Raw genomic sequence first — 21884 nt, 5'->3', positions numbered from 1 at the left:
ATATATATATATATGTATATATATATGTATATATATATATATGTATATATGTATATATATATATATATATATATATATATATATATATATATATTTATATATATATATATATATATATATATATATATATATATATATATATATAGATGCAATTTAGTAATTTAGTGAATTTTTGTTTGAATTGCTATTTGCAAATGATATCTTTTGCTTTTGCTTGTATGCTAGTTTGTTAAATATTTGTGTAATTTGTTAAAAATGTGGTTTGTTGTTATAATTATGTCTTTAACTATTAGAATTAGAATATGATTTTATTTACAATGTAGTGCTTAATATTGAAGTATTAAGTATAGAATTAGAATATGAAGTATGTATATTTAGGGTTAAATAGATTTGGTATAAATAAGTATATATATTTTTAGGGTTAAATATGTTTGTTAGAAATAAGTATATGTTTAAAAGTTGTGTATTAATTTTGTTTTGAATCAATTAATCACACTAATTAGGATGACAAAAGATCGTTCTTGGATGTATGGAAGCATTGAATCGTCGGAATTTATTGATGGCGTATTAGAATTTTGTAGTATTGCGGTTGAACATCAGGTTAGGACGGGGGGAGTTGGTTTTTATTGCCCATATGTTAGTTGTGGCAATGTATCAAAGGTAGATAGTGTTTATATCCTTAGGGAGCACATACTTCGACGTGGGTTTAGGCCTCAATATCATATTTGGGATTGGCATGGTGAGGAGGGAGTTTACAAAGAGAAAAGTGTTTTTGAGGACGTCAATAATGTGGCCGATGTCAATGAGGATGCAGTAGATCATGTTGATGGGTATGAGACAGATGAAGAGAATGTCGATGAGGATGTGGATCGTGTTGATGAAATGATGGAGGGAGTCGAGGATGAGTTAGGAAAACGTCATCGTGTTTTTGACTTGTTGACAGAGGCTTCTCAAAAGCCTTTGTACCCTGGATGTACAAAGTTCACCAAACTAACAGCAGTGTTGACAATTTTCAACATTAAGTCAAAGTTCAATTGGAGTGACGCTAGTTTAAGGGTTTTTAACCGTTTTTGGCACTTTTGCGCATAAAGTAGCTCAAACTTGGTATGTTTTGCACGAAACTTGGCACACAATACTATTTGGTATATATTATTGTGTTGAAGTGGTTAGAATTGAAAATCATAGTCATATGCTAGAAATTACGTGTTAAGTTGCGATTTTGAGGGTTTTTAAGCGTTTTTGGCACTTTTGCGCATAAAGTAGCTCAAACTTGGTTTGTTTTGCACGAAACTTGGCACACAACACTAATTGGTATATACTATTGTGTTGAAGTGGTTAGTATCGAAAATCATAGTCATATGCTAGAAATTACGTATTAAGTTGCGATTTTATGCGTTTATAAGCGTTTTTGGCACTAACATCTATTTTCTCTTAGTGTTTTCAACAACCTTCTACTTCCGTTGATTGCGGCTACTACACGCTGAAGTACATGGACGATATTATAAAATCCGTGAAGGATTTTGGAGTCGAAAATATAGTTGCCGTAAGTATTTGTTACATTCTTAAATTATTATTATTGGTAAAATCTAATGTTTATTAATCTTTTAATTTTATATTATATTATAGGTTTTATACGATATTCTGAGGGAAACACGCCCTTTGAGAAGTGGAGAGATGCGCGAATTAAAAGGCAAGATTGCCACGTATCTTGCTAATTTTTGTCCTTGATAAATTGTAATTAGTATAGATTTTTTACGACTTTAATGTATATTATATATATATATGTACGTACATAATATTATATTATATATACGATCGAGAGTTTATTATTACAAAGAGATTATTGCTGATTATTTGTGATTATCATTGGATTATTATTGGATTAATCATTGTTATTACATTGTAAATTATTATTGGATTATTATTAGTATAAAACGAAAAAAGAAAGAAAAAATACCAACTATTTTCTGCGGTCAACCCAAAACCGCAGCAAATAAGGAGGAGTATTTGCTGCGGTCAACCCCAAAACTGCAGCAAATACTCCTCCTTATTTGCTGCGGTTTTGGTGTTGACCGCAGCAAATACTACTCCTTATTTGCTGCGATTTTGGGTTGACCGCAGCAAATAATGCCCTTTTTTATTCTATTGTACATAGGTGGGACCAAATCTTTAGTGGGATTATAATTATAAGTTTAAATGTAGGAAATAAAAATAAGTTGTGTAGATTTTATTAAGGTATTATCGGTGGAGTTACGTCAAAAAATAATAATTTATTCTATTTTTTTTATATATTTATTATATTTGACTTTTTATTGAATTTAATATGTTATTTTAATCATTTATATTTTGAGTTACACATAATTAAAAATTATAAAAAAATTAATATTATGAATAAATGAGACCAAACGATTAAAACAAGATCCCATTTGATTATATTTATTTTGACACATTAAGCTAAATTAACTCCCTGCTATACGCTATCATTGTCTCATTTGATTATTGTACATTTGCCAATGCACATATTCAATCATAAATATCTCAAATCGCGATTATTTAAAAATTATAAAATATCGATGTCAATGAAATTTACATCGAAATAAATTAAATAATGAAACAAGATTTAGCTCATTTGACAATTTTTTAACTTTTGCAGAAGATTAAAAAAATATAAATTAAAAGTGATCTATTAATAGTGTCAAAAAATAAAATGGGATAATAATAATAAATATAGAGAGTAAAATAAGCTTAAAAGGCAAATAATTTTAATAACTGCAATATAACAAGCAATTTAAAACAAACAAAATAATTATTATTCCATTTGCTTTTTGTAGCATTATTTATCAATTAGTATTAATATTTCATGTGTTTTATTCTTAATTTATGAGTAAAAACATAATTAATTGGAATTTTAATTGATTTTTATCAATGTTAATTTGATTAATATTAATTTTTATTTTTTTAATGAAACATTATTAAAAATAAATAAGAAAAAAATAATGAATTAGTCTCGATACCGACATAGAGCGAAAGCAATTAGGAAGTGATAAAATTGAAACGCAATAGTTGTATTTGCATGGAAGAAGCTACCGAGTTTCCACCTATCTTCCTATCCGGTGTCCAACTATATATACGGATATCACAAAGCACAGATTCATCATCAGCATCCAACTTACAATAAACCTCAAAAATAACAACCCACAACGAAGTGTCCAACAGAGCTACATATTTATTTTGTAACAAAAGTATGTCCAATTTGTTACCTACAAACTTAGCAAGCATTCATCATTTGCTAAGCATACCTCAAGAACTTAGCTATTACAACAAAATATGGCGCAAGGCGTTTGCTCGAATATATTATTCGAGAGTGTTTGAGATATATCTAAAATATTGAAACCAGGCATTAAGGATACGATAAGTAAGCATTAAGGATTATGTAAATAGACATTAATAATATGATAAGTAAACATTAATCTTTGATAGGTTAGATTTGAGATATATCTCTCAAAAAAAAATCTTTCAAAAGACTAGCTGTAAATAAAAATTTTGTCAAATATCATAGAAACTTTGGTAGTAATCGAGTATTATTACCATGGGCAAAAGTAAATAAATAAAAAAAATAATTTATCAACCGTTAGGCCAAAGTCGGTAAACTACTACTTGAATTTGAGTGTGTGAACTTTTTAGCCGTTACAATAAATAAAGAAATATATATTATGAACGAGTTTATATAATTAGTCTATTTTTCTAAATTTTTATTGATCGCTCTAATATTGTAAGTAAGCGCTTAAGGTTATTGCTAATTACTCAAAGACTATAAATAGTGATTTTAAAATTATAAATGATCTCTTTAAAATTATAACTTATAAGTGATCACTTTGAAATAATAAATGTATATTGGGTCAACCCAATATATTATAATTTGTATCATTGTGAGATCGTCTCATTTGAAAATTTGTGCCAATTTTTATGTGGCGGACTTATAGATGCAAGCTACAATTGACATAGAATAAAAATATTTTTTTACAACGGCTTGGTTATGAACCTTGGTGGTCGCCAATTGAGGCGATGACCTGAGGCAGTAGCGATGACCTGGGCATGTTTTTAAAATTAATAAATTAAAAAACTAGGAAAAGCATTGGCAACATCCTGATTCCTGGGCATGTCGCTGGCCGTCGCTATTTTGTTCAAAATTATGGAAAGGTTTCTTAATCCCTACGATTTATGTGAAATTCATTCAAAATTTCTAATGTGTAAATCCCCAAAAGAATGTACAAAAATTCAAATGTGATGGACCAATGAAAAGAATTAAGTAATTCCTTTTCAGTTCTTCTTTTTTATTTTGCAATTAATTTTTTTTAAAGTAAATAGCTCTAAGTCTTTTTTATCCAACATTTTTTTTTATTTCCATTTACGCTATTCAACTTTTAATTATTTTCATCCACGCAATTTAAATAATTCTACTATTTCTTAATCTATATGCAATTTACATCTATAATTATTGTTTTAACGGGCATAAGAAAATAGTAATTAATTTGTCTCTCATTTTGCACCACTTTTCCTTTTAATTTGATATAATAATTTTGTACTCTTACCTTTTCTAAAAATAATCTCAATCTCATTTTTTAAATTGCATCTACAAATTTTTACTCTCTTATTTAAAAATTATAAAATATCGATGTCAATGAAATTTGCATTAAATCAAATAATGAAACTAGATTTAGCTCATTTAACAATTTTTAACTTTTGCAGAAGATTAAAAAAATATAAATTAAAAGTGATCTATTAATAGTAGCAAAAAAATAAAAAGGGATATAATAATAATAAATATAAGAGAGTAAAATAAGCTTAAAAGGAAAATATAATTTTAATAACTACAATGTAACAAGCAATTTAAAACAAACAAAATAATTATTATTCCATTTGCTTTTTTAGCATTATTTATCGATCAGTATTAATACTTCATGTGTTTTATTCTTAATTTATGAGTAAAAACATAATTAACTGGAATTTTAATTGATTTTTATCAATGTTAATTTTATTAATATTAATTTAATTTTTAATCAAACTGTAGAGATAACAGTACCTACAGCCACAAAACAAATAGACTTAGCAAAAGTTTGTCAGCAAAAATTCTAATAGAACAGAATTCTCCAAAACTTGTATATAAGGCAGCCTTGTATTCATGTATTAAAAAAAAAGGAAGAGAGATCAATTGAAAAATAAAATAGATGCATTCAGAAAATCTCTTCTCCTCTCTTTCTCTGTAATCCCTCTTTTGCTTTGCTCATATATCCTTCTTCTTTGCTTTTATTCAATCAATCGTATGAACGATTAATGCATATCTTCAACTACTGATCATTGTTGAGTACATGCTAATGGTTGAATAATCATTAGTGGAAGAATTAACATGGTATCAGAGCCTTTCAAGAAGATCTATCATTTACTCAGAAATTCCGCAAAAATTCGTATGATTTCTTTGATTCCTTGAATCTTCGATTCCCTCTTCCATTCTTATTTTTGTATCTGTATATGCAAATCCGTGATTGTTATCTTGCCTCTCGCCTTATCGATTTGATGCATGCATATTTCTGTTCAATCGATTTCTTGTTGATTATTTGATTTCTGTCTGGAAATTTAAAGTCCCTTTCTATCTTTCTTGTTTTCTTGTTTCATATTCACGTTTGTTTTCATTTCTTGTGCTTAGTTTCTTTTCTAAAACATGTCTACTCAATCTAACGAAGACAATCCTAGAACCCTTGACCTAACTGCTGATCCTAATACAGTCTTTTACATACATCCTTCTGATACAACAGCTCAAACATTTGTTTCTGAAAAATTTGAAGGTCAGAATTTCATTACCTGGAAATCTTCCATGATAATAGGTCTCTCCACTAAAAATAAAATGTGTTTTGTGGATGGTTCCTTACCAAAACCACCTGTAAATGATAAAAAATATCAAGCATGGGTTAGATGCAATGATATGGTTAGAGGTTGGATTCTAAAATCCTTAGGGTCTGTTATTGCCAAAAGTGTTTTCTTCTTTAAAACTGCTGAAGAAATGTGGAACAATTTAGAAGAAAGGTATGGTCAAACCACATCCACACAATTGTTTGCTATTCAAGAAGAGATTGTTGTAATTCATCAAGAAAATGACAATGTGGTAGAATTTTTTGCTAAAATCAAAGTCCTATGGGATGAGCTAGATGAAGTTTGTCCTTTACCAACTTGTCAATGTACTAAATGTACCTGCAACCTTACTTTCAAGTTTCTTAAAATTCTGCAAGATCAAAGGTTGATGCAATTTCTTATGAAGCTCAAACATGAGTATAGGCAGACCAGGAGTAATGTCATCATGATGAATTCTTTACCTAACATCACTCAGGCTTACAAAATAGTCTTGCAGGAGGAACATCACAAACAAATAAGTGATGTAAACAATACTACAGAGGTTATGGCTTTTTCTGCTGACAGAAAAAGATTTTCTGATCAACAGTCCAACAATTTTTTTCCAAGTAAAGGTGGTTATACTTCAAATAGAGGAAGTTACACTCAAGGAGGAGAAGGTTCTAAGAGAAGTTCTATTCTGCACTGTGAACACTACAACTATGCAGGTCACACTATTGACAGGTGCTACAAGCTCCATGGTTTTCCCAAGGATTCAAAACATAACAATGCTCCAAAGAAATTTGCTCATTATGCTTATACAGGGGAAAGAGAAGAAACTACTGCTGATGCAAGTACTGATGATTTGATACACACCAGTTTCACCAGAGAACAATACTCTCATTTGTTGAACATCGTAGAGAAGGATAAAACTACAGACTCTCTCAAACCAAACCCTATCACCAACACTTCTCACACTGCTTTCTTTGCAGGTAAACTATGCCTTTATTCTCACTATGACAAGAATTGGATCATTGATAGTGGAGCTACTGACCACTTCTGTTATGACTTGAATACGTTTTCTGCTCACAAACTGATTGATAGTAAAAATAATTTCATCACTATACCAGATGGGAAGAAAGTTCAAGTTACACGTATTGGCACTGTTAAACTAAATGCTGATCTAGAGCTTCAAAATGTTCTCTATGCACCAGATTTTCATTTTAACTTAATTTCTGTGCATAAACTATGTCATGACATGAACTGTGAAGTTTTTTTTAATGACACTAGTTGTTTTCTACAGGGACCAACCCTACCCAAGAAGATAGTTCTTGGTAGATTGAGGTCAGGTCTTTACTATGCTAATGACGCTTTGTCTAAAAACCAACAACATCAAATTGCACCAGTTTTTTCTTCAAACACATCTTCTACACATCCAAACAAATTCTCTGATCAAGCTAAGCTTTGGCATTTGAGGCTTGGACATCTTCCTTTTTCTAAGCTTTCTTACAATTTTCCTGTTTTTAAAAATAAACAACAATGTACTGATTCTATATGTCAGATTTGTCCTAAGGCCAAACAATGTAGACAACCATTTCTAATTAGTAAAATAAAGAGTACAAAACCTTTTCATCTCTTACATATTGATGTATGGGGGCCTTTTAGGCATCCAACTCCAAATGGATGTAATCTTTTCATTACAATAGTGGATGATTTTACTAGATATACTTGGATTCATTTGCTTAAGTATAAATCTGATTGTGTTCATATTCTTGCTAACTTTTTAGCCTATGTAGAAAATCAATTTTCTTCATCTGTTCATATTATAAGGACAGACAATGCCAAAGATTTATGTGAAGTCCCTATCAAAGATCTATATTACAAGAAGGGCATTACTCATCAAACTAGTTGTGCAGATACACCTCAACAGAATGGGGTAGTGGAAAGAAAGCATAGGCATCTTTTGGAGACTGCAAGAGCTTTATTCTTCCAGGCTAATTTACTTATGACTTACTGGGGAGAGTCATTACTTTGTGGTACATATCTTATAAATAGAATGCCTTTGTCAGTTCTAAAACATAAATCTCCATATGAAATATTGCATAATTCTCCTCCTGTTCTTGATCACATCAAAACTTTTGGTTGTCTATGTTATGTCTCTACTTCAAAGGTTCAAAGATCTAAATTTGATCCTAGATCTGATCCCTGTGTTTTCATTGGTTATTCCCTCACTCAAAAGGGTTATAAGATCCTAAATTTGACTACAAAAAGGATACATATTAGTAGAGATGTTTTATTTCATGAAAAACATTTTCCTTATCACTACAATCAGTCAAAATCATCTCCTTCAGCACAACCTTTTCAATTTTTTCTACCAGTTGATACTCTTCCATTTATATTCATAGATCCTTTCACAGAAACCTCTCCTTATTTTTCTTCATCACATGCCAATACTTCTCCTGTCTCTTCTACCTCACATTTACCATTGGATAATCCTTCTCCTCCACAAAACAATTCATCCACACAATATATCCCATCTACCTCACAGTTGTTAGACTGTTCTGTTCCTGTCCCAACAAGAACTTCTTCTAGAACCTCTAATCCTCCTTCTTACTTAAAAGATTATGTTTGTTCCACTGCATCTTTTCAACCTACTACTGAGCACTGGTGTAATCTGGTTAAGCTGGACTCTATTCCACGAGAAAACCAATCCATCATTACTGCTGTTTCTTGTCTTGATGAACCTACTACATACAAGCAGGCTTCAAAAAATTCACATTGGATCACTGCAATGAATAATGAACTGGCTGCCCTTGAGGCCAATAATAATTGGGTTCTTGTTGATCTTTCTAAAGGAAAAAAATCAATTGGTTGCAAATGGGTATATAAGATAAAGATGAGGGCAGATGGATCTGTGAAACGTTTTAAGGTCAGGTTGGTTGCCAAAGGCTACACTCAAACTCATGGAGTCGACTATGATGAGACTTTTTCTCCTGTAGTAAAAATGTCCACAATCAAGGCAATTATTGCTGTTGCTGTTCAAAAACAATGGAATCTTTCACAACTTGATGTCAACAATGCTTTCTTACATGGAGATCTTCATGAAGAAGTGTATATGAAACTCCCAGAAGGTATTCCTAATCCTACCAATAAAGTATGCAGGTTACAAAAGTCTTTGTATGGACTAAAACAGGCTTCCAGACAATGGTTTGCCAAGCTCTTGAATGAATTGCTTCTTCAAGGTTTTCAACAATCAAAAAATGACTACTCTTTGTTTATTCTACATAAGGGTTCTTCTATCATCATTGCAGCAGTATACGTTGATGATCTCATTCTTACAGGCACTGATGATTCCCTCATTACTGATCTAAACACTCATCTTCGTAAGGTTTTTGGCATCAAAGATCTAGGGCGACTTAATTACTTCCTAGGCATAGAGGTTTCTTACATTTCTGAGGGTATCACACTCACTCAGAATAAGTTTACTCAGGATCTTCTTCAAGCCAGTAACATGGATGCTTTCAAGCCTGCTGTGACTCCTTTACCTCAAAATCTCAAACTCAGTTCTTCTGAAGGTGTCTTGCTCTCAAACCCATTATATTACAGGCGAATGGTAGGGAAGTTGAATTTTCTCACTCATACAAGACCTGACTTGGCTTATTTTGTTCAACATCTCAGCCAGTTCATGCAACAGCCCAGGGATACTCATCTACAGGCTCTTCATCATACAATTTGTTATGTTGCTCATACAGCTGGGCAGGGCATATTAATGAAGGGCGCAGATAACCTTGTTTTACAAGCTTTTTCTGATTCAGATTGGGCAGATTGCCCTGACTCCAGAAGATCCAAATCTGGCTATGTTCTGAAGCTAGGCAATTCTCCAATCTCTTGGAAATCTAAAAAATAAGCAACTGTATCTCGATCTTCTTCAGAGGCTGAGTACAAGGCCATGGCTAATGCAGCTTCTGAAGTCACCTGGATGGTCAGGCTTCTTACTGAACTTGGTCTTTCTCACTTGCAGCCTGTGACTCTTCATTGTGATAATCAATCAGTTATATACATTGCCAAAAGTCCAGTATTTCATGAACGAACCAAGCATATCGCCATTGACTGTCACTTCACCAGAGAGAAAGTTCTTGAAGGCCTTATACAACTCACTTATCTCCCTACTACTTCTCAAATTGCTGATATCTTTACAAAGATTCTTCCTTCTCAACAATTTAATCATTTACTGCGCAATCTTGGCATGTTCTACCAGCCAAGATTGAGGGGGGGTGTAGAGATAACAGCACCTACAGCCACAAAACAAATAGACTTAGCAAAAGTTTGTTAGCAAAAATTCTGATAGAACAGAATTCTCCAAAACTTGTATATAAGGCAGCCTTGTATTCATGTATTAAAAAAAAAGGAAGAGAGATTAATTGAAAAATAAAATAGATGCATTCAGAAAATCTCTTCTCCTCTCTTTCTCTGTAATCCCTCTTTTGCTCTCCTCATATATCCTTCTTCTTTGCTTTTATTCAATCAATCGTATAAACGATCAATGCATATCTTCAACTATTGATCATTGCTGAGTACATGCTAATGGTTGAATAATCATTAGTGGAAGAATTAACACAAACATTATTAAAAATAAATAAGAAAAAAATAATGAATTATTCTATAGGAAGGAATATATAGCAAAAAACCCGACCAAGAGCAAAAGCAATTAGGAAGTGATAAAATTGCAAAGCGTGGACGAAGATACCGAGTTTCCACACATCTTCCTGATTGCAACTATAAATAACAATTTTTTTTTGCATCTTACAATAAACCTCAAAAATAACAACCCACAACAAAGTGTCCAACAGAGCTATATATTTATTTTGCAACAAAAGTATGTCCAATTTGTTACCTACAAACTTAGCAAGCATTCATCATTTGCTAAGCATACCTCAAGAACTTAGCTATTACAACAAAATATGGCGCAAGGCGTTTGCTCGAATATATTATTCGAGAGTGTTTATGCCTCCTCGAACCGTACTTTTCATAAGTGAGGGTTCTTCTTACTCTATTGTTAACCTTGATGATTCACGGTTAACTTTCTCCGATGTTGATCAACAATCACTTACCAAACTCACAAAACAAAAAAATATCGAAAAACTTAAAGAGTTTGCAATTGGTGGTGTAGAATCTATTGCTTTTCAACTTCAAACAAATCTAGAAAACGGTCTTTGTGGTGATAAAGACGACTTTGCGAATCGTCGTGAAATTTTTGGTACAAATACTTTCAAAAAACCACCTTCTCTCGGGCTTTTACACTTTGTGCGGGAAGCTTTCAAAGATTTTACCATTATAAATCTTCTATCTTCTGCTTCTCTTTCACTTTGTTTGGGGATTGAAAGGGATAAAAGAAGGTTGGTATGATGGAGGTAGCATCATTGTTGCTGTTCTTCTTGTTGTTATTGTATCTTCTCTTAATAACTTCAGGCAAAGTAGACAACTTGAGAAGTTATCTAAACAACGCAACAACATCAAGGTGGATGTCGTGAGGGGTGGGCGAAGGCAACAAGTTTCGATTTATGATATCGTAGTGGGAGACATTGTCTGTTTGAAAATAGGGGATCAAGTACCAGCTGATGGCTTGTTTGTTAATGGACATTCACTACAAATTGATGAGTCTAGCATGACCGGAGAGAGTGACCACGTCACCATTGACGAAGCTCAACACCCGTTTTTGATCTCAGGAACTAAAGTTGCAGATGGTTATGGCAAGATGTTGGTGACTTCAGTAGGGATGAACACAATATGGGGTGAGATGATGAGCTCTGTCAGCCACAACAGAGATGAACAGACACCATCACAAGAACGACTTAATAATTTGACGTCTTCAATTGGTAAGCTTGGTGTAGCTGTGGCTTTCTTTGTTCTTGTAGTGTTATTATTAGTTCTGTACTTCACTGGGAATACAAAAGATGATGAGGGCAAAACAGAATACAATGGAAGCAAAACGAGTGCTAATGATGTGCTCAACGCTGTTGTCAAAATTGTTTCTGCTGCTGTTGCCATAGTTGTGGTTGCGATTCCCGAAGATTTGCCATTGGTTGTCACCCTCACACTCACTTATTCGATGAAGAGGATGATGGCTGATCAGGCCATGGTTCGTAAACTTTCAGCATGTGAGACAATGGGATCAGCAACAATAATTTGCACAGACAAAACAGGCACTCTCACCCTCAACCAAATGAAGGTCACAAAATTCTGGTTGGGTCAGAATCCTGTCGAAAAAGGCGACATCAGTAAGATTGCTTTCGATCTTCTTGAATTAATCCAACAAGGAGTTGGACTAAATACTACCGGTAGTGTTTACAAGAGTTCTTCTAGCTCTGAGTACGAGTTTTCGGGAAGTCCAACAGAGAAGGCTCTTCTCTCTTGGGCAGTGTTAGAGCACAAGATGAACATGCAAACACTAAGTCAGAGTTATTCAATCCTTCACGTGGAAGCTTTCAATTCACAGAAGAGAAGTGGGGTATTGATAAAGAAAAAGAACGAAAGTATAGCTCATATACATTGGAAAGGTGCTGCGGAGATGGTACTAGAAAAGTGCTCAAGTTACTATGATGCATCAGGAAATTTCTTTTTAATGGATAGTGATGCAAAGGAGCGATTCGAACAAGTAATTCAAAGCATGGCAGCAAGCAGCCTCCGATGCATAGCCTTTGCACATAAGCAAGTGGTCCTTCATGATGGTAAAGATATTGCCAAGGAAAAACTCACCGATGATAGTCTGACCTTGCTCGGAATGGTGGGTCTTAAAGATCCATGTAGACCTGGGGTAAAGAAAGCTGTTCAAGATTGCCAAAATGCTGGAGTTAACATTAAGATGATCACAGGTGACAATCTTTATACTGCAAGAGCCATAGCTGTTGAATGTGGGATCTTGCAACCTGGTGACAACATGGAAGATGCTGTTGTTGAAGGTCCTGTATTCAGAAACTACAGTGATGATCAAAGGAAAGCAAAAGTCGATAAAATACGTGTGATGGCGAGATCTTCTCCTTTTGATAAGCTTTTGATGGTGCAATGTCTCAAGCAAAATGGTCATGTGGTTGCAGTAACTGGAGACGGCACAAATGATGCACCAGCTCTGAAGGAGGCCGATATAGGTCTTTCGATGGGCATACAAGGGACAGAAGTTGCAAAGGAGAGCTCAGATATTGTCATCCTAGATGATAATTTTGCTTCAGTGGCAACCGTTTTAAATTGGGGTAGATGTGTTTACAACAACATTCAAAAGTTCAAACAGTTTCAACTTACGGTAAATGTGGCATCTTGGCCCATCAACTTCGTAGCAGCAGTATCAGCACATGAGGTTCCATTAACCGCAGTTCAACTCTTATGGGTTAACTTCATCATGGACACATTAGGTCCCCTTGCTCTTGCAACAGAAAAACCCACAAAAGAATTAATGGACAAGGCACCAGTTGGAAGAACAGAGCCGTTTATTACCAACATCATGTGGAGGAACCTAATGGCACAAGCCTTATACCAGATTGCAGTTCTCTTAACTTTACAGTTCAAGGGCGAGGTGATATTTGGTGTAGGGAGCAAAGTGAATGACACACTATTATTCAACACCTTTGTATTGTGCCAGATTTTCAATGAATTCAACGCAAGAAAGCTAGAAAAGAAAAACATATTTGAAGGGATACACAAGAACAAGCTATTCATTGCCATAATTGGCGTAACAATTATCCTCCAAGTGGTGATGGTGGAGTTCCTTAAGAAATTTGCAAATACAGAAAGACTGAATTGGGGACAGTGGGGTGCTTGTATTGGCATTGCAGTAGTATCTTGGCCTCTAGGGTGGCTCGTCAAGTACATACCTGTTACGAAAAAACCATTTTTCAGCTACATCAAATGGAAGTACTTATGCGTCTGGAAGAGACATAACATAACATATTGTATTTATCAATAAAGTTCATATAATTCTTTAATTGATTATGTTGTTATGCTTTCATGTATACAAGTACTTACAACATTTTTTTTATTTTTTTGTATTTTGATGCATCATGTTTTGAGCAATCATATAATTTCAGTTATATAAATGTGTTCTCCTTTTTATTGTTTATGTGTGAGGAATATTAGCTCTCTTTAAAGATCTTTTTCGAGCCGAGAGACTCTTTGACAGCATTTGTAACAACTCGACTTACCGTTGACTGGGTAAACAGGGTTATCACTGGGTTCGTTTCCCAAGAAACTGAAATCACACTTCCAAAACTCAAGCAAAGGGGTCACAAGCTCTTCAACGTGTCTAACTCAGCTAAATCCCAAAGCCAACATCTAACTAATACACAAGATAATCATACAATTCTCTACAAGTCCGATATAACCAGCACAGCCAAAATAAATTTACATTTATCCAAAATTCCTAATACAAATCTATAATTCCTAAGTACTCACCTCAATATACATCCTTGGAAACTCTATTCACCTTCGCTAATCCATTATTCCCGACTGGTTCCGATCTGTAGACAAACTAAAAGATGGAAACAACAGAAGATCAGATTAAAATAAATGAGAAGTAACAATCTAAAACAACAAACACAGTAATTCAAATTATAGGTTTAAAAACAACATCAGTTCCCTAGATCTATGTGCGCACAGGGAGTCTAGTTTGAGAGGTGCCCCATAGCTCTAAGGCTATGTCGCTCTCGGGGGAAGCTAGTCAATATCTCAATGACAATTCGCTTCAAAACAGGGAGCAGGGAACAATGTTCCTCAACTCCATCAATGACCAGCTCGCAAGCCCGATCCATTGACCATAATATCAGCATAAGCATTCACAACAACATTTGTCTCAACAATTTCCAATCTCAAAAGAGCTTTAATAAAAAGTTTATTTTCAAGAAAGTAGTCTGATCAGACCCTTTAAGGGACTGCTACTACTCACCGACAATGTCGCTTCAAGGTAACGAATCCAGCTATCAACTAGAAGGGTTCTTCGATGATATCGTCTCCTGGAGCATAACAAGATCACAACATCGCTAGAGAGCGTTCGATACTACTATACTAACATGTAACTTATTACATCTCCTCCTAAGACCGCAACTTAACCAAGAGTTATGCTAGCATTCTAACATTTAAAATCTTACAGTCGATTCAAGAGTATCAATTACCCAATACTTTCTTATAAACAACCATGTTCCACCAATTTCGTAAATTCAATGTCCATCCATCTCATACTTACATATTAAGATTCACAAGGATTTAAGGTTACACCAAGACCCTTAATCTATTAGAATGTATTTGATTAAACACAAAGGTCATTGTTCTTCCTACAATCAACAAGTCTCAACAGAATCTAATACTTCATCCAAAAATATTTAATTATCCAATTAATTTCCATATCTCTTGATCCCAAATTAGGAATCCCGTAATGGTTTTAGGACACTTCTTACTAAAACAGTCATAACTCACTCATACGGAAACCAAATGAGACGATTTAAGTGGCTACGCGACCATTACTCAGAGCTCTACTATTCTTATTAAGACACTAAAACCCAGAAACAATTAGAACTATCCCAAAATAGCCAAAACAGAAGGTTCATTATGGATTTTCAAGACAGCCTGCTAGTATTTCGCTATTTTGAACATAACTCTCTCATATAAACTCATTTTGGAGCGATTCAAGTGCCCACGTGATCGCGACTCAAAGCTCTACAAATCTTATGAAGACACCAAAACCCCAAAACGACTCTAACTATTTCAAAAACAGCAACACAAATTTGGACAGAACAAAACGGAACATCATTGTCGATCTTTATGACAGTCTACTAGTATTTTGGACATAACTTCCTCATACGAACTCATCTGGGGGTGATTCAAGTGCCCACACGACCGCGACTCAGAGTTCTACAAATCTCAAGAAGACATAAGAACCCAAAAACAATCAGAACCATCCCCAAAATAGCCAAAACAGAAAGTTCAGTTTCAAAACTGAAATTTCAAAATCCACAATACCATGTTTTATACTAGAAATCAAATAACCCAAATAACCAATACTAATCAACACTAGCAAGAACCCAATTACTAATTAAACTCATATACTCTAATTAAATTCAAGTTGATGCTTAAATTTAATTTAAAAACCCCAAATTGAATCCACAAATACCAAACTACTTTAAAACATTCAATTAATATTTAAATAGAATAGCTTGTTGATTACCTCAATCACCATTGAAGGAAGAGGAAAGAGTTGGTATGGTGGTGTGGTGACACAGGTCAGCCCAAGGGACCCGGTGGTGGTCCTGGGCCTGGACGCCTGCTGCTGCCGTGGAAACAGCCACAAAAACGTGGCTGCTGCTGCTGCTTGGGGGTCGCGGCTACTGCAGGGGAGGAGGAGTGTGTGTCTGCGGGTGGCTACGATGGAGGCGTGGCCTGGTAGTGCTAGGGCTGCTAGCCTGCTACTGAACCGTGAGGGAGAGGGAAGGAGGCATTGTTGAGAGTTTGAAGGTAAAAGATGATGAGGATGAAGAAAGAAATGGGGAAGGGGTGTGTCGGTTAATTGAGATAAGGGTTTATTTACAGGTTTGACCCATTAAATTTTATTAAAGTCGTCTCATCGTAGAACAGTCTTATATTAGACATGCTGTAAGGGTATAATAGACGATTTATGAAATAAGTTAATGGGTAGTATGAATAAGGATTATATTTAGAAATTTATTTTTCAATACTTTATTTAAATTTATTTTTATAAAGATAAAATAGTAATCAATTAATAAAATATAAATAAAATACACTTTTATCGAAGTACTCTTTATACAAATTTTATACATTAAATAAAATATACCTCTTTCTTGAAAATGTTAACAAATCAAATACTTAAGTCAATATTATCAAAGTAATAATATTATTACTCGAATTAACTTACTTAATAACCCCAATTACCTTAATAAACTTATAATTAAACTTTATTAAATGTAGTCTATTTCAGCATTCTCCTCTATCAGTATGATTTACCGTCATTTTTCTCTCCCCTAATCATATTTTTCTATGAGTGGGATACACTAGGCATGATGATGACGTGCGAGGAATATAAGCATGGGATTGAGATTTTTAATTGTTTAGTGTTAGAACCCTTAATTATAAAAGACATATTTCAATCTATTAGGTACCTTGACAAAGTCACACGTATTGAATGAGTTATTTAAAGTTAGTTTATATAGTTAGATATATTTTATATTGTTTCATATTGTTAATTTGATTATATATATTTGTCTAACTAAATGTTATGCATAATGTTAAGTATGCTGAAAATATGAGATAAAAAGTATTAATCCTATATTATAGGATAGTAGTGTTAACTTTGTAGTTAGTGTCTCATTTATTCATACTAACCCATACTATGTAGAAGATATTCTATTGTGTTTGAACTAGAAAAGTAGGTTTCTATAAGAATTTAAAATTGAATTTCAATTTAAAATAATTGATGTTAAAAACGACTCGAAAGATTTTTTTATCAGAATATTTGGAATGCTTACATAAATGTTTTTAAAGTTTAAATTTTTAAGTTAAGTATTGAAATCTATAAAAAGAAAAGTTGTCAAATGAACAAGATATAACAACAACAGCTACATCTACAACAACACTTAATAACACACTGTAACAACAAAAAAGTTGTAAAGTGATTAATTCAAATATTAAAGAATATTTTTAAAATAATAATATGAAAAAAGGTAAAACTTATTACTATTGACTTAAGATGTTATTTACGTGTAATAAATAACCTTCATTCCCCAACATTAGAATCTAGCCTAGAAGCTTCGCATATATGGCCATATATTTTCAACAATATTAAAATCATAAACTTAAACTATATATTATTAACCAACATATATAAATACAATCTTGACTTAATAATAACTATAGTCTAATACCAACCTAATACTCTAATTTATTTCTATTTTCCTATGTACGTTTCACCATTTAAATACATAGATTGATATTTACAAGTCTTTTATCTTTCTTATTTTTAAAGCCCTTTTGCATAACTTATTCCTACTTTCCAAGTATGGCCTTGCTCCTTGGGCTTACCCTTAGGGCCGACCCTTAGGCTAAATAGATAGAAGTACGAAATTAACTCATCAAATTACGTGCAATGTTTTTCACAAATTCTTATGGAATACAGTCTCTTTGAGAGACCGCCTTAAATAGGCCGACCCACTACTAAAAAAAAAGAAAATTAAAATTATGGCTAATTATGGTTATTAATCACGTCAGTTAATAAGATGGAAAACCTCACCCCATCATTTGCATTGTCTCATTGTAAAATGCGCCAATTTACTTTCCTTAACTGTTGATCATCATTAAACCAAAAAACCTTCCATATACAGTGACCTTCCATAAACTACAATTTGCCATTTTTACTCTCCTATTTCATAAACTGCCAACATATATCTTACCTTCGGTTGATCATGAAGACGCTCATTTTGAAATTAAGTTTACCCAAAGCTTATTTTTTGACAAATTCTTTATTAAGACCGTCTCACCGTGACACAACTTGATATGAGCTGGCCCAATTCTTAAATTTTAATGAAAAAACTATTTTTATTTAGTTAACTGCTATGTAAATCTAATTCTGAATGCTTGTATGGGCCCATCTCACGGTGAGACGGTCTCATACAAGACTTGCGTATTTTTAATCACTAATTCTTAAATGAGACAGACGTATGGTGAAACCATCTTTATTAGGCTAGCCCAACATGCACTTTTTATCTAATCACGTTAAAGTGATCACTTACAATTTTAAAATAAACACTTTTTATAGTTTTTGAGTGATTACCTATAAATTTAAAACGATCACATACGATCTTAAAGTGATCAATTAAAGAATAGGCTAATTATATGAGCTCATCGCATTGTGAGACGGTCTCATACAAGACGAGATAATTTTTATTTCTTTTGTTAAGAATACTTATTTGTTTCAAATTTTCACTATTAAAAGTCAAGCCCATTTTAAAACAAAAGCCCATGGGCTTTTGAAATGCCGTAACAATATTAGGGTTTTGATCCCTTTCCTTTTGTACGGCTTCTCCATGTATAAAATTAGCCCTAATTGCTTCAAACAAAAACCCTAGTCCATTTCCCCTTTTCATTCCTTCTTTGCGGCAGCCATTACAGAGAGAGAAAGAGAAGAAAAATGCCGGCAGGTCACGGATTGAGAGCTAGAACTAGGGATCTCTTCGCTAGGGGATTCAGGAAGAAGGGTACTATCCCAATCTCCACTTATCTCAGAACTTTTCACATTGGACAGTATGTGGACATTAAGGTAAACGGCGCCATTCACAAGGGTATGCCACACAAATTTTACCATGGTCGTACTGGCCGTGTCTGGAATGTCACTAAGCGTGCCATCGGTGTTGAGGTCAACAAGCAGGTATACTTTTTGTATCCTACCTCTTTAATTTTTCGCCTGATTTTACTTTTATTATTCTGCGCGTTGTGTTTCTCTGTTTCTGATTTTGTTCTTAATATTAATGGGAGTCATATAATGATTTCATAGATAATTGACGTGCTATGTTTTTCTATTGTGTTAAATATTGGTGACTCTTTTTCGTATGTTTATTGATTTTGATTTTATTTTATCGTATGATGCTGGTTTAGATCTGTCAGGGTTTTGTTTGGGTTAACTGTGATCTAATTGTGGTTAGCATTTTGTGTAACGTGAGATCATTATATGATTTCGCCCATTAAGAAACTTATTTTAGTGGTTGTGGTTGGACATGAGATCAGTGTTTCATGTTTCAATTATCAAAGATTGGCCAATGCCAAGTGCTTTAATGGATGCTCATAGTAGTGCTTTTCTATGATGAACCAATTGTGACCAATTCCTTCTACTGTTCGCTCATGGCGATTATGTGTTGATGTGCTTTTCAATTATCAAAGTTTGTATACCTATATTGGTTTGTTGCACCATTTCTCCCTGGAATGTGAAAGCTTTTTTGGGGAAATTCTGTCTATTCAATTTGTTAATTGTTTTTGGCTAAGTTCAGAGTAAAATGGAGTAGGAAGATGTTTAAGATAAAATAAATCTTTGTAAAACATGATTGATTAGTTTTTATTCATAAACATGTACAGGATATGTTTATGCGTTTCAATGTGCTGATTTTCTTGATACTATATGGTTAGAGTTGCTGTTTTTCACATTTCTGTAATGGGTTATCATTAGGTTGGCAACAGAATCATTGCAAAGAGACTTCATGTCCGCATCGAGCACGTTCAATCTTCTAGATGCCAAGAGGATTTCAAGCAAAGGGTAAAGAAGAACGATGAGCTTAAGGCTGCTGCAAAGGCCAGAGGTGAAGTAATCAGCACCAAGAGGCAACCCAAGGGTCCTAAGCCAGGGTTCTTGGTCGAGGGTGCCACCATTGAGACTGTTACACCAATTCCCTATGATGTTACTAATGATCTTAAGGGAGGATATTAGAAGGTCTTGCCTATTGTGTTCTTGCTTGTTATCAAATGTTTTGGTTGTGGTTGTTAAGTTTTGAAGACTGAACCTATTTTTGTCTTTGCTTAGAAAGATGGATGACTCAATGGTAATGGCATTAGATACTGCTTCAGTACACCATCTCAAAGTGACTAGGTTTATTTTGTTTTTAACGATTGAAAGTTTATATTATATGCTTGATATGAAATGTCATGTAGATTGAAGAGGCGATTTGGAACCGTGTTGATGGCTATAATCCGACCCATTTACTCATCCCTGAACTTGTAGCTGACTTCTGAGTTCATTACTTGTCACTCATCTTGAGGCTGACATACGCGGTGCTTTTGTATGTTTTGTGCCTGAAATAGATGAATGTATATCTGACCGATGCCTGTCTTGAACGTTGCCAATGCAATTGACTGAACTAACATCCAGCATCAACTTATAACTGTGAACATAGCAAAGGTTAGGTCGAGTGTTCCTTTGGAGGACATGAACCGAAATGAGAATATGCTCTAAGTGTAACTTGAGTTGCGCAAACTTAAAACGGATTTGAGTTGGATGTGAATGTCTTAATTCAGTAAGATTAAACAGATTTTTTAGCTTGATTGGTTTGATTACGCATCTAATTTAAAACAAATTTGAATTGGATTTTGTTGGTTAGTGTATTGGGGGAGAATGTGCACAAAGCTAGTTTGTCTGGATCAAATTCGAATTTGAGTTGTACATGAATGTCTTAATTCAGCAAGAACAAATACATTTTTTTAGCATGAGTGGTTAAATCAAGAATCAAATCTAACACAATTTGAATTAGATTTTGTTGGTTAATGTATTTGAGGAGAATATGCTCTAACTATGCATGGTATAGTTATCAGAATCTCGATTTTGATGTACGATTTTATGATCCTACGATTTAAAATTAGACAACCGATACGGATCGTAGATAGGATTTTAATGTGGAATCGTGTGATCCTACTTAATTTAATAATTTAGGTGGTATGATCATAACACGATTTTACCAGGGTAGTTTCAATTGTAAAATATTTTCATATAATACAGATTTCACTTACAAATAAATACATATTTAAAATAATTATATCAATATCTTTATAAAGTTCAAGTTTTTGTTAATTTGCGGTTTTAAAATGATTATTAAAAGTTTTTTTTTCAAATTTAATAGATGAAGTCAAATAAGTTTTTACTTACACTATAAAACATAAAAAGAGAAAAATATAATTGATAATTTGTAGTTCAAAGCGTATTAATGTATATTTGTAGGATCACAAGATCCTACGATTCGATTTTGATCCAACCCCTCAACGATCCTAGGCAAATTCTTGATCCTAATAACCTTAATCTAGAGTTGCACAAACCCAATTTGTCTCGTTCAAATTAAACCTAAATTCAACTGAAGTTGAATGAATTTAAGTTTAACATGAATGTTTTAATTTAGTAAGTTCAAAAAAAAATTTCAGCATGATTGGCTAACTAATCATCTTATTTAACACAATTTGTATTGGATTTTGTTGGT

General features: G+C 33.5%; 1 protein-coding gene and 1 pseudogene across 1 annotated transcript; both read left to right on the top strand.

Annotated features, from left to right (window-relative positions):
* The first annotated feature begins 10715 nt into the window (after positions 1-10715).
* Positions 10716-13912, top strand: LOC130822607 (putative calcium-transporting ATPase 13, plasma membrane-type; annotated as a pseudogene).
* Positions 13913-18960: 5048 nt separating this feature from the next.
* LOC130826265 (60S ribosomal protein L21-1) lies at positions 18961-20592 on the top strand. The gene is made up of 2 exons (XM_057691869.1): positions 18961-19300; positions 20093-20592. The coding sequence occupies exons 1-2, from the start codon at positions 19064-19066 to the stop codon at positions 20348-20350; spliced, it is 495 nt and encodes a 164-aa protein (XP_057547852.1). The 5' UTR covers positions 18961-19063; the 3' UTR covers positions 20351-20592.
* Positions 20593-21884: the final 1292 nt, after the last annotated feature.

This window comes from Amaranthus tricolor, chromosome 1 (genome assembly GCF_026212465.1).
Source record: "Amaranthus tricolor cultivar Red isolate AtriRed21 chromosome 1, ASM2621246v1, whole genome shotgun sequence".
Taxonomy (NCBI): domain Eukaryota; kingdom Viridiplantae; phylum Streptophyta; class Magnoliopsida; order Caryophyllales; family Amaranthaceae; genus Amaranthus; species Amaranthus tricolor.
The sequence above is the reverse complement of the archived record's forward strand: the minus strand, read 5'-3'. Positions and strand labels throughout refer to the sequence as shown.